This window comes from Periophthalmus magnuspinnatus, chromosome 13, assembly GCF_009829125.3.
Source record: "Periophthalmus magnuspinnatus isolate fPerMag1 chromosome 13, fPerMag1.2.pri, whole genome shotgun sequence".
Lineage (NCBI taxonomy): Eukaryota > Metazoa > Chordata > Actinopteri > Gobiiformes > Gobiidae > Periophthalmus > Periophthalmus magnuspinnatus.
This window is the reverse complement of record NC_047138.1, coordinates 32,101,519-32,114,023: the sequence shown is the minus strand read 5'-3', so window position 1 is coordinate 32,114,023 and position 12,505 is coordinate 32,101,519. Positions and strand designations below refer to the sequence as shown.

The following is a 12,505-nucleotide window of genomic DNA, read 5'->3' as shown; positions in this document are numbered from 1 at the left end:
GTCTGGTTCAGGGCGTTCCCTCTGGTGCGTTCCGTCTGGTTCGGGGCGTTCCCTCTGGTTCAGGGCGTTCCCTCTGGTTCGGGGCATTCCCTCTGGTGCGTTCCGTCTGGTTCGGGGCGTTCCCTCTGGTTCGGGGCGTTCCGTCTGGTTCGGGGCGTTCCGTCTGGTTCGGGGCGTTCCCTCTGGTGCGTTCCCTCTGGTTCGGGGCGTTCCCTCTGGTGCGTTCCCTCTGGTTCGGGGCGTTCCCTCTGGTTCGGGGCGTTCCCTCTGGTTCGGGGCGTTCCGTCTGGTTCGGGGCGTTCCCTCTGGCGCGTTCCCTCTGGTTCGGGGCGTTCCGTCTGGTTCGGGGCGTTCCCTCTGGTGCGTTCCCTCTGGTTCGGGGCGTTCCCTCTGGCACGTTCCGTCTGGTTCGGGGCGTTCCGTCTGGTTCGGGGCGTTCCGTCTGGTTCGGGGCGTTCCCTCTGGTTCGGGGCGTTCCCTCTGGTTCGGGGCGTTCCCTCTGGCGCGTTCCCTCTGGTTCGGGGCGTTCCCTCTGGTTCGGGGCGTTCCCTCTGGCGCATTCCCTCTGGCGCGTTCCCTCTGGTTCGGGGCGTTCCCTCTGGTTCGGGGCGTTCCCTCTGGTTCGGGGCGTTCCCTCTGGTTCGGGGCGTTCCCTCTGGTTCAGGGCGTTCCCTCTGGTGCGTTCCGTCTGGTTCGGGGCGTTCCCTCTGGTGCGTTCCCTCTGGTTCGGGGCGTTCCCTCTGGTTCGGGGCGTTCCCTCTGGTCCGGGGCGTTCCCTCTGGTTCGGGGCGTTCCCTCTGGTTCGGGGCGTTCCCTCTGGCGCGTTCCCTCTGGTTCGGGGCGTTCCCTCTGGTTCGGGGCGTTCCCTCTGGTTCGGGGCGTTCCCTCTGGTTCGGGGCGTTCCCTCTGGTTCAGGGCGTTCCCTCTGGTGCGTTCCCTCTGGTTCGGGGCGTTCCCTCTGGTTCGGGGCGTTCCGTCTAGTTCGGGGCGTTCCGTCTGGTTCGGGGCGTTCCGTCTGGTTCGGGGCGTTCCGTCTGGTTCGGGGCGTTCCCTCTGGTTCGGGGCGTTCCCTCTGGTTCGGGGTGTTCCCTCTGGCGCGTTCCCTCTGGTTCGGGGCGTTCTCTCTGGTTCGGGGCGTTCCCTCTGGTTCGGGGCGTTCCCTCTGGTTCGGGGCGTTCCCTCTGGTTCGGGGCGTTCCCTCTGGTTCGGGGCGTTCCCTCTGGTTCGGGGCGTTCCCTCTGGTGCGTTCCCTCTGGTTCGGGGCGTTCCCTCTGGTGCGTTCCGTCTGGTTCGGGGCGTTCCCTCTGGTTCGGGGCGTTCCCTCTGGTTCGGGGCGTTCCCTCTGGTTCCTGTGAGCCGCTGTAACGTTGGTAAAACTGCACTGTGGAACTTTTCTGGTGGCACGTCCTTGTCTCCACGGGGATTTGATTTACGTCTTCAGGACGCTCAAAGACCACGTCTGCGGAGAGGTGAGCCCATTAAGAATCCAAAGACACGTTTAATGCCATAATGTGGAGTGTGTTCAGTACAGCCGACATCTCCATGGAGACGAGCAGAAAGAGGAACATACTCCAAGAAAGTTCCACAATGCACCTTTACATGTATCATTCATCTGAATGTAAACACACTGAGAGGAGGAGGAGGAGGAGAGAGGAGGAGAGAGAGGAGGAGAGAGAGGAGGAGAGAGAGGAGGAGAGAGAGGAGGAGAGAGAGGAGGAGGAGGAGAGAGAGGAGGAGGAGGAGAGAGAGGAGGAGAGAGAGGAGGAGGAGGAGAGAGAGGAGGAGAGAGAGGAGGAGGAGGAGAGAGAGGAGGAGAGAGAGGAGGAGAGAGAGGAGGAGGAGGAGAGAGAGGAGGAGTGAGAGGAGGAGAGAGAGGAGGAGAGAGAGGAGACAGCAGGAGAGAGAGGAGGAGAGATAGGAGGAGTAGGAGAGAGAGGAGGAGAGAGAGGAGGAGGAGGAGAGAGAGGAGGAGAGAGAGGAGGAGGAGGAGAGAGAGGAGGAAAGAGAGGAGGAGGAGGAGAGAGAGGAGGAGAGAGAGGAGGAGAGAGAGGAGGAGAGAGAGGAGAGAGGAGGAGAGAGAGGAGGAGAGAGAGAGGAGGAGGGAGAGGAGGAGCGAGAGATGTAAGGAGAGGGAGAGGAGGGAGGGCATCTGAGGGGAGAGGAGGAGCAGATGGGGACAGCGCGGGTCAGAGCCGTAGGGGGAGGGGGCGGGGGGCGGGGCCTTCGGAGCTGTGCGGGACACGCGCACATGCACGCGCGCTCTCACCTGAGCCCGCCCCCCCGCGCGAGACTCTGCAGCGCGCGCCACGAGTCCTCAGTCCGGACTCTGGACCAGACCAGGACTGGACCTGGATCTAGCGGGACTTTTCTGCTCCGACTCCGATTAGGACTAAACCGGGACTAAACCGGGACTAAACCGGGACTAAACCGGGACTAAACCTGGACTAAACCTGGACTCTGCTCTTCCCTCGCACTTGGCCCTGGCTCGGTTCTCTTCTGTCTCGGTTTGGTCCGGTTTGAAGCACTTTTCTGCCGCAGAGCCGTGAGTCCGCGGTGCTCTGACCCGGGACAGTGCGCCTCCTCCCGGCTCTGACCTGCCTCTTCACCCCGCGTGTCCGGTCCTCCGTGTCCGCGGTCCTCCGTGTCCCCGGTCCTCCGTGTCCCCGGTCCTCCGTGTCTCGGTGCAGATTCGTCTTGTCTCCGGTTTCACGCTCCGGCTGCGCTGACGCCGCTTTAACACGTTCCTCGTGAACTCTCGCCTCCCGCGGCGAACTCACACTCTGCGCTCTTGTCCTCCTGTCCTCTTGTCTCTTGTCCCCTCTCTTATGCTCCTGTCCTCTTGTCCCCTCTCTTATCCTCTCTTGTCCTCTTGTCCCCTCTCCTGTCCCCTCTCTTGTCCCCTCTCCTGTCCCCTCTCCTGTCCCCTCTCTTGTCCTCTTGTCCCCTCTCCTGTCCCCTCTCCTGTCCCCTCGTCTCTTTAGGACTTTTTAAGTTCATCTTGTTACTTCTTCACATTCTGGGACTTTTAGCGGAGCTGCGCGCGGACCTGCCTCCTCTCCTCTGATTGGCTGATTGTTTCACTGGACATCACCCCCCTGAGTCCTGATTGGCCGGCGGTGAGGTCATGCTGACAGCATGGCCACGCCTCCTCTGCTGCTGCTGGTTGCCATGACGATCCCAGCTCAGGTAACTCACTCACCTGGAGTGTCCCTGTGTCAGATGCCCTCCCCGTGTGTCAGATGTGAATACAGTATTTATTATGAAGTCAATGAGAGCCTGAATGTGCAGTAGTACTGCAGTATATGTGTAGTAGTAGTAGTAGTAGTAGTAGTAGTAGTAGTAGTAGTAGTAGTAGTAGTAGTAGTAGTAGTAGTAGTAGTAGTAGTAGTAGTAGTACTTTTGTGCAGTACTTTTGCAGTAGTGTGTGTAGTAGTAGTAGTACTTGTGTGCAGTACTTTTGCAGTAGCGTGTGTAGTAGTAGTAGTACTTGTGGGCAGTACTTTTGCAGTAGCGTGTGTAGTAGTAGTACTTGTGTGCAGTACTTTTGCAGTAGCGTGTGTAGTAGTAGTACTTGTGTGCAGTACTTTTGCAGCAGTGTGTAGTAGTAGTAGTACTTGTGTGCAGTACTTTTGCAGCAGTGTGTAGTAGTAGTAGTACTTGTGTGCAGTACTTTTGCAGTAGTGTGTGTAGTAGTAGTAGTACTTGTGGGCAGTACTTTTGCAGTAGTGTGTGTAGTAGTAGTACTTGTGTGCAGTACTTTTGCAGTAGTGTGTGTAGTAGTAGTAGTACTTGTGTGCAGTACTTTTGCAGTAGTGTGTGTAGTAGTAGTACTTGTGTGCAGTACTTTTGCAGTAGTGTGTGTAGTAGTAGTACTTGTGTGCAGTACTTTTGCAGTAGTGTGTGTAGTAGTAGTAGTACTTGTGTGCAGTACTTTTGCAGTAGTGTGTGTAGTAGTAGTACTTGTGTGCAGTACTTTTGCAGTAGTGTGTGTAGTAGTAGTACTTGTGTGCAGTACTTTTGCAGTAGTGTGTGTAGTAGTAGTACTTGTGTGCAGTACTTTTGCAGTAGTGTGTGTAGTAGTAGTACTTGTGTGCAGTACTTTTGCAGTAGTGTGTGTAGTAGTAGTAGTACTTGTGTGCAGTACTTTTGCAGTAGTGTGTGTAGTAGTAGTACTTGTGTGCAGTACTTTTGCAGTAGTGTGTGTAGTAGTAGTACTTGTGTGCAGTACTTTTGCAGTAGTGTGTGTAGTAGTAGTAGTACTTGTGTGCAGTACTTTTGCAGTAGTGTGTGTAGTAGTAGTACTTGTGTGCAGTACTTTTGCAGTAGTGTGTGTAGTAGTAGTACTTGTGTGCAGTACTTTTGCAGTAGTGTGTGTAGTAGTAGTACTTGTGTGCAGTACTTTTGCAGTAGTGTGTGTAGTAGTAGTAGTACTTGTGTGCAGTACTTTTGCAGTAGTGTGTGTAGTAGTAGTAGTACTTGTGTGCAGTACTTTTGCAGTAGTGTGTGTAGTAGTAGTACTTGTGTGCAGTACTTTTGCAGTAGTGTGTGTAGTAGTAGTAGTACTTGTGTGCAGTACTTTTGCAGTAGTGAATATTTGACATGTTTGTGTGAGATTTTTACAGAAACTTCAAATAAACTCAAACAGGAAGAAGCACATGGACCTGATTTAGACCAAGACCTGGACCTGGACCAGGACTAAGACCAGGACCAGGACTAAGACCTGGACCAAGACCTGGACCAGGACAAAGACCTGGACTAAGACCAGGACCAGGACTAAGACCAGGACTAAGACCAGGACCAGGACCAGGACTAAGACCAGGACTAAGACCAGGACCAGGACTAAGACCTGGACCAGGACCAGGACTAAGACCAGGACCAAGACCAGGACTAACACCAGGATTAAGAACAAGACCAGGATCAGACCAGGTCTAAAAAAAGAACTGAACCAGGTCTACATCAGGACTACCCCAGACTGGTCCCTGTAGATCCTGGTGCACATGTGCTGAGCTCCATGTCCTGGACCTGTCTCTGGACATGTCTCTGGACCTGTCTCTGGACATGTCTCTGGACATGTCTCTGGACTTGTCTCTGGACTTGTCTCTGGACATGTCTCTGGACCTGTCTCTGGACATGTCTCTGGATTGTCTCTGGACATGTCTCTGGACTTGTCTCTGGACTTGTCTCTGGACTTGTCTCTGGACTTGTCTCTGGACATGTCTCTGGACATGTCTCTGGACTTGTCTCTGGACTTGTCTCTGGACTTGTCTCTGGACAGAGCTGAATGCCCCTGAGCTCCATCGACTCTGGCTCCAGTTCAGTTTCTCTGTCTCTGTGGCCTCTCTGACCTTTGACCCCGCTCCACAGTCTGGTCCACACTGAGCCTAGTGCTTCTGACCTTTGACCCCGCTCCACAGTCTGGTCCACACTGAGCCTTGTCCTTTTACAGGTGCTGAGTTCAGGAGCGCTCCAAAGAATCCGACGCTACGTCATCAACCCCCTGGGACACAAGTGGGACCACCACAACCTCACCTACAGGTCTGGACCAGGTCTGACCGGGACTGGACCGGGACTGACCGGGACTGAACTGGGACTGGACCAGGACTGAACTGGGACTGGACCAGGACTGGACCAGGACTGACCGGGACTGAACTGGGACTGGACCAGGACTGAACTGGGAGTGGACCAGGACTGGACCAGGACTGACCGGGACTGAACTGGGACTGGACCAGGACTGACCGGGACTGGACCAGGACTGGACCAGGACTGACCGGGACTGAACTGGGACTGGACCAGGACTGAACTGGGAGTGGACCAGGACTGACCGGGACTGAACTGGGACTGGACCAGGACTGAACTGGGACTGGACCAGGACTGGACCAGGACTGAACTGGGACTGGACCGGGACTGGACCGGGACTGGACCGGAACTGGACCAGGACTGGACCAGGTCTGGACCAGGACTGGACCAGGACTGACCGGGACTGGACCAGGACTGGACGGGACTGACCGGGACTGAACTGGGACTGGACCAGGTCTGAACCTGGTCTGGACCGGGACTGGACCAGGACTGACTGGACCAGGACTGACCGGGACTGGACCAGGACTGACCGGGACTGGACCAGGACTGACAGGGACTGGACCAGGACTGGACCAGGACTGAACCGGGACTGGACCAGGACTGAACCAGGTCTAAATCCGGTCTCTGGTCTCAGGATCGTGGCGTTCCCTCGGACTCTGAACCAGGATGACACTCGTAAAGCTCTGAGTTTGGCCTTCACCAAATGGAGCGACGTTTCACCGCTGAGCTTCACCGAGGTGTGGGAGGGGCATGCTGACATCACCATAGGTACGGCCAATCAGAGCGCACCACACTGCTGACATTCGGCCAATCAGAGCGCACACCTGTATGAACCAGCCAATCAGACATGGTTTAAAATCTAACATCATTGCCAAAACAAAACTGGAGTGTGTAGTACTAGTACTGTAGTGTAGTGTAGTAGTACTTTAGTGCAGTACTTTAGTGCAGTAGTTGAGTGCAGTACTTTAGTGCAGTACTTTAGTGCAGTACTTTAGTGCTGTACTTTAGTGCAGTACTTTAGTGCAGTACTTTAGTGCTGTACTTTAGTGCAGTACTTTAGTGCAGTACTTTAGTGCAGTACTTTAGTGCAGTACTTTAGTGCTGTACTTTAGTGCTGTACTTTAGTGCAGTAGTTGAGTGCAGTACTTTAGTGCAGTACTTTACTGCAGTAGTTGAGTGCAGTACTTTAGTGTAGTACTTTAGTGCAGTACTTTAGTGCAGTACTTTAGTGCAGTACTTTAGTGCAGTACTTTTGCAGTTGTGAATATTTGACACGTGTGTGGCAGATTTTTCGACAAACTCAAAGGACGTGCTCAGACACGTGTGAAACAGACGTCTAAAATACGTCTGAAACTGAGGAAAGAATGAACATGGTGTTTGGGTTTGGGCAAAGTTTCAGTAATGTTTGAGTCATGTTTGAGTCATGTTTCAGTCATGTTTCAGTCATGTTTCTGTCATGTTTCAGTCATGTTTGAGTCATGTTTCAGTCATGTTTGAGTCATGTTTGAGTCATGTTTGAGTCATGTTTCAGTCATGTTTGAGTCATGTTTCAGTCATGTTTGAGTCATGTTTCTGTCATGTTTCTGTCATGTTTCTGTCATGTTTCAGTCATGTTTGAGTCATGTTTCTGTCATGTTTCTGTCATGTTTCAGTCATGTTTCTGTCATGTTTCAGTCATGTTTCTGTCATGTTTGAGTCATGTTTGAGTCATGTTTGAGTCATGCTTCAGTCATGTTTCAGTCATGTTTGAGTCATGTTTCAGTCATGTTTGAGTCATGTTTGAGTCATGTTTCAGTCATGTTTGAGTCATGTTTCAGTCATGTTTGAGTCATGTTTGAGTCATGTTTCAGTCATGTTTGAGTCATGTTTCAGTCATGTTTGAGTCATGCTTCAGTCATGTTTCAGTCATGTTTGAGTCATGTTTCAGTCATGTTTGAGTCATGTTTGAGTCATGTTTCAGTCATGTTTGAGTCATGTTTCAGTCATGTTTGAGTCATGTTTCTGTCATGTTTCAGTCATGTTTGAGTCATGTTTCTGTCATGTTTCTGTCATGTTTCTGTCATGTTTCAGTCATGTTTGAGTCATGTTTCTGTCATGTTTCTGTCATGTTTCAGTCATGTTTCTGTCATGTTTCAGTCATGTTTCAGTCATGTTTCTGTCATGTTTGAGTCATGTTTGAGTCATGTTTGAGTCATGCTTCAGTCATGTTTCAGTCATGTTTCAGTCATGTTTGAGTCATGTTTCTGTCATGTTTCTGTCATGTTTCAGTCATGTTTCAGTCATGTTTCTGTCATGTTTGAGTCATGTTTGAGTCATGTTTCTGTCATGTTTCTGTCATGTTTCAGTCATGTTTCAGTCATGTTTGAGTCATGTTTGAGTCATGTTTCTGTCATGTTTCAGTCATGTTTCAGTCATGTTTGAGTCATGTTTGAGTCATGTTTCTGTCATGTTTCAGTCATGCTTCAGTCATGTTTCAGTCATGTTTCAGTCATGTTTCAGTCATGTTTCTGTCATGTTTCGGTCATGCTTCGGTCATGTTTCGGTCATGTTTCGGTCATGTTTCAGTCATGTTTCAGTCATGTTTCTGTCATGTTTCGGTCATGTTTCGGTCATGTTTCTGTCATGTTTCTGTCATGTTTCTGTCATGTTTCAGTCATGATTGAGTCATGTTTCTGTCATGTTTTGGTGACGTTTCAGGCTTTTACACGTTTAACCACACAGACTGCTGGGCGGCGCCGTTGCACCCGTGTTTCGACGGTCTAAACGGCGAGCTGGCTCACGCCTTCCTGCCGCCGCGAGGAGAGATCCACTTTGACAACCACGAGTTCTGGATCCTTGGCAAGTCCCGCTTCAGCTGGAGACAAGGTATTAGGCCTGAAACTGGTGCAAATGGAGGTTTAGACCGGAGCTTTGAAGGATCTCTGGAGTCGACTGGGGTCAAAGCTGAACAGGTTCAGAGCTGGGTCTTGGTCTGGATTATACCCGGTCTCTTTGGGGTCTTTTTCAGGGGTCTGGTTGAATGACCTGGTGCAGGTGGCGGCTCATGAGATCGGACACGCTCTGGGTCTGTGGCACTCACGTGACCCGGAATCCTTGATGCACCCGAACGCCACGTACACGGGTCAGAGGAGCGTGGGGCGGGACGACGTCTGGGGGATCCGCCGCCTCTATGGTAAACACACGAGATTATACAGTCACAGCATGCTAAACACATGCTAAACACATGCTCAACACATGCTAAACACATGCTAAACACATGCTAAACACATGCTAAACACATGATTATACAGTCACAGCGTGTTAAACACATGCTAAACACATGCTAAACACATGCTAAACACATGCTAAACTCATGCTCAACACATGCTCAACACATGATTATACAGTCCCAACATGCTAAACACACAGCTCTACAGTAAAAACACACAAAACATTCTAACACAGTAAAAACAGATCATACAACACGCCATGCCACTGTAAAAACACAAAAACATGGCATTCTACAGTAAAACACGCTTTATGGTAAAACATTAGGAGTTGAACTTATTTTAGGATTAAACACAAACAACAGTTTGTCAGAAGGTCAGAGGTGGAGTTTGCATGTTCTACTTATGTCTGTGTGGAGTTTGCATGTTCTCCATGTGTCTGTGTGGAGTTTGCATGTTCTACTTATGTCTGTGTGGAGTTTGCATGTTCTCCATGTGTCTGTGTGGAGTTTGCATGTTCTCTCTGCGTCTGTGGAGTTTGCGTGTTCTCTCTGTGTGGAGTTTGCGTGTTCTCTCTGCGTCTGTGTGGAGTTTGCGTGTTCTCTCTGCGTCCGTGTGGAGTTTGCGTGTTCTCTCTGCGTCCGTGTGGAGTTTGCGTGTTCTCTCTGCGTCCGTGTGGAGTTTGCGTGTTCTCTCTGCGTCCGTGTGGAGTTTGCGTGTTCTCTCTGCGTCTGTGTGGAGTTTGCGTGTTCTTTCTGCGTCTGTGTGGAGTTTGCGTGTTCTCTCTGTGTCTGTGTGGAGTTTGCGTCTGTGGAGTTTGCGTGTTCTCTCTGCATCCGTGTGGAGTTTGCGTGTTCTCTCTGTGTCTGTGTGGAGTTTGCGTGTTCTCTCTGCGTCCGTGTGGAGTTTGCGTGTTCTGTCTGTGTGTGCGTGTTCACTCCTCTGCCGTAGTGTGTGTACATGTATGTGTTTAATGTTCCAGGTTGTCATGATAAGAAGCGTGTGTGTGACCCGTGGGCTCGTCTGGGATTCTGTGAACGACGCAAATCCTTCATGAAAAAGAACTGCCCCCTGCGCTGTGACCTGTGCTACGGTAAAAACACTAAATGTACTTCTACTACTGCTGATGCTATTGCTAGTACTTGTTTGGTTGCTATGATACTCGCTCCAGATTAGCCGCTATGACCGCTAGCCTCGCTGAGCTTCATTTGGAGCCGAACTCTCAGGACACTTCATACAGTCCATGAACGTCCCTCACACCGGCTCCAAATCAAGCTCAGCGAGGCTAGCGGTTATAGCGGCTAATCTGGAGCGAGTATCATAGCAACCAAAGAGCCAATCCAGAGCGAGGCTGTTGAAGGTAACGCCTCCTCCCATCATGTAGAGGGTTAATACGAACATTTAAGACCAGAATGAGTCTGACAGTCAATGGGACCCGATCTCGCCCTCGCTCACGTCCATGTTCTGATCCGTGTTCTGATCCGTGTTCTGATCCGTGTTCTGATCCGTGTTCTGATCCGTGTTCTGATCCGTGTTCTATCTCCCGTGTCAGAGCCGGAGTCCGAGTCCACCCCGACCCCCGTGACCCCAAACCTAAAGGTGAAGACGGTCCCCAGAGGAAAAGTGGTCGGCTTCAGATGTGGAACCAAGAACCTGAGGAACCTCCCCAAGATCAGGTACTGAACCAGGACCAAACCAGGACTAAATGAGGTCTAAACCAGGACTAAACCAGGTCTAAACCAGGACTAAACCAGGACTAAATGAGGTCTAAACCAGGACTAAACCCGGTCTCTGGTCCACAGCTGGTATAAGGACGGGGAGCAGATCCTGGCTTCAGTTCCAGGGCATATCGTGATGAAAGGTCGTGAACTCAGGATTGTCGCCAACGAGTTCAATGAAGGAACCTACACCTGCCGAGTGCATCGCCACGGCAACACCGTCACCGCCTCCTCCTGGTACATCCGGGTCAAGAACCAGGACTAGACCAGGACTAGACCAGGACTAGACCAGGACTGAACCAGGACTGAACCAGGACTGAACAAAGACTAAACAAAGACTAAACCAGGACTAAACCAGGACTAAACCAGGACTAGACCAGGACTAGACCAGGACTAAACAAAGACTAAACAAAGACTAAACCAGGACTAAACCAGGACTAAACCAGGACTAAACCAAGACTAAACCAAGACTAAACCAAGACTAAACCAGGACTAAACAAAGACTAAACAAAGACTAAACCAGGACTGAACCAGGACTGAACCAGGACTGAACCAGGACTAAACCAGGACTAAACCAGGACTAAACCAGGACTGAACCAGGACTAAACCAGGACTAAACCAGGACTAAACCAGGACTGAACAAAGACTAAACCAGGACTAAACCAGGACTAAACCAGGACTAAACCAGGTCTACATCAGGACTCAGTGTGGACACTCTCGTGGAGGCTGAGGTGAATATTTTGTGTCATGTTGTTGTTATGTTTGTGTCACAGACGGATTTGAACTGAGTCTTTATGAAAATAAACCTCTGCAAACTTTATTTACAAACTTTATTTCACTGAAATGAAGCAGATCTAAGGTTTAACAGAAAATACGACTGAGTCAAATCATGAAAATAAAGACAAGCTAACAGCTAGCATGACGCAGAGTCGCACAGTTTAGTCACATGTTTGAGCCGTTTCCTGACGACCAAACGTTTATTCATCTTTAAAGTGACATGAGACACAAACACAGGCTGTTTACAGAGGGGCCTCAGGAGGGGCCTCAGGAGGGGCCTCAGGAGGGGCCTCAGGAGGGGCCTCAGAAGGGGCCTATTCACAGCTTCATTGTTCTGAGTGTGTGTGTATTTCAATACTAAGGAACAGATTTGATACTTGATATTCGATACCACGATGATGATAAAAACAAAACTCTTTAGGCACGGTGATGTTCCACGTTAAATGTTGTACTTTGTGTTCTATTCCATGTGTGTTACGTGTGTGTTACGTGTGTGTTATGTGTGTGTTACATGTGTGTTACATGTGTGTTACATGTGTGTTACATGTGTGTTGTGTGTGTGTTGTGTGTGTGTTATGTGTGTAATCCTCAGTGTGCAGTAGTTCACACTGGTCTGTGTCTTATTCTTGTGACACAGACACATCAGAATAAACAGATTCAGGACAGACTCACTTATGTCAATGGGACTTTTTTTAGTATCGATACCTGTGAAAAATGAGGATCTAGTTTTGATACTCGTTTCAGTATCGAGTCTGTGTGTATCTGTGTGTGTGTCTGTGTGTGTGTGTCTGTGTGTGTGTCTGTGTGTGTGTGACTCGTCTCAGACCGTATCACTTCTGTGTCGGGTCCACTCTCCACGTCTGTGTCTGACCTTCATCTGCAGGTGTCCCTCTGACCTCTGACCTCAAGAAGTGACCCCTCCCACATCCACCATCGTCATGTCAACCTGCTGCGGCCAATCAGAGCGCAACAAAACAACAACGCCAGGGTGGTTCAGAGTGTGTTTATACGACAGGGTTGAGACTAACGACACGATTCAGTGTGATTCAGTGTGATTCAGTGTGATTCAGTGTGATTCAGTGTGATTCAGTGTGATAACATTAAAGAGAAATACAGAAAATAACAAATATGCTAATGCTAACACAATGTATGCTAGTAACGCAACATGAGTTAGCATGTTAATTAGCTTTTACATAGTTCATTTTTGTACTTTTTAAAAACTTATCA

General features: G+C 50.3%; 1 protein-coding gene across 1 annotated transcript; it reads left to right on the top strand.

Moving 5' to 3' along the window:
- Positions 1-2,288: 2,288 nt before the first annotated feature.
- mmp23bb (matrix metallopeptidase 23bb) lies at positions 2,289-11,319 on the top strand. Its single transcript, XM_033977565.2, has 8 exons — positions 2,289-3,186; positions 5,447-5,535; positions 6,212-6,345; positions 8,275-8,442; positions 8,585-8,749; positions 9,766-9,876; positions 10,336-10,459; positions 10,586-11,319. Exons 1-8 carry the CDS (start codon positions 3,136-3,138, stop codon positions 10,764-10,766), a joined length of 1,023 nt encoding a protein of 340 aa, XP_033833456.1. The 5' UTR covers positions 2,289-3,135; the 3' UTR covers positions 10,767-11,319.
- Positions 11,320-12,505: the final 1,186 nt, after the last annotated feature.

What these genes read in the sequence shown, in the direction of transcription:
- mmp23bb (XM_033977565.2), top strand. Translation starts at nt 3,136, where the DNA reads ATGGCCACGCCTCCTCTGCTGCTGCTGGTTGCCATGACGATCCCAGCT. An exon ending in GCATGCTGACATCACCATAG is followed by an intron (nt 6,346 to 8,274) that starts GTACGGCCAATC and finishes GTGACGTTTCAG; the next exon opens with GCTTTTACACGTTTAACCAC. An exon ending in CCGCTTCAGCTGGAGACAAG is followed by an intron (nt 8,443 to 8,584) that starts GTATTAGGCCTG and finishes GGTCTTTTTCAG; the next exon opens with GGGTCTGGTTGAATGACCTG.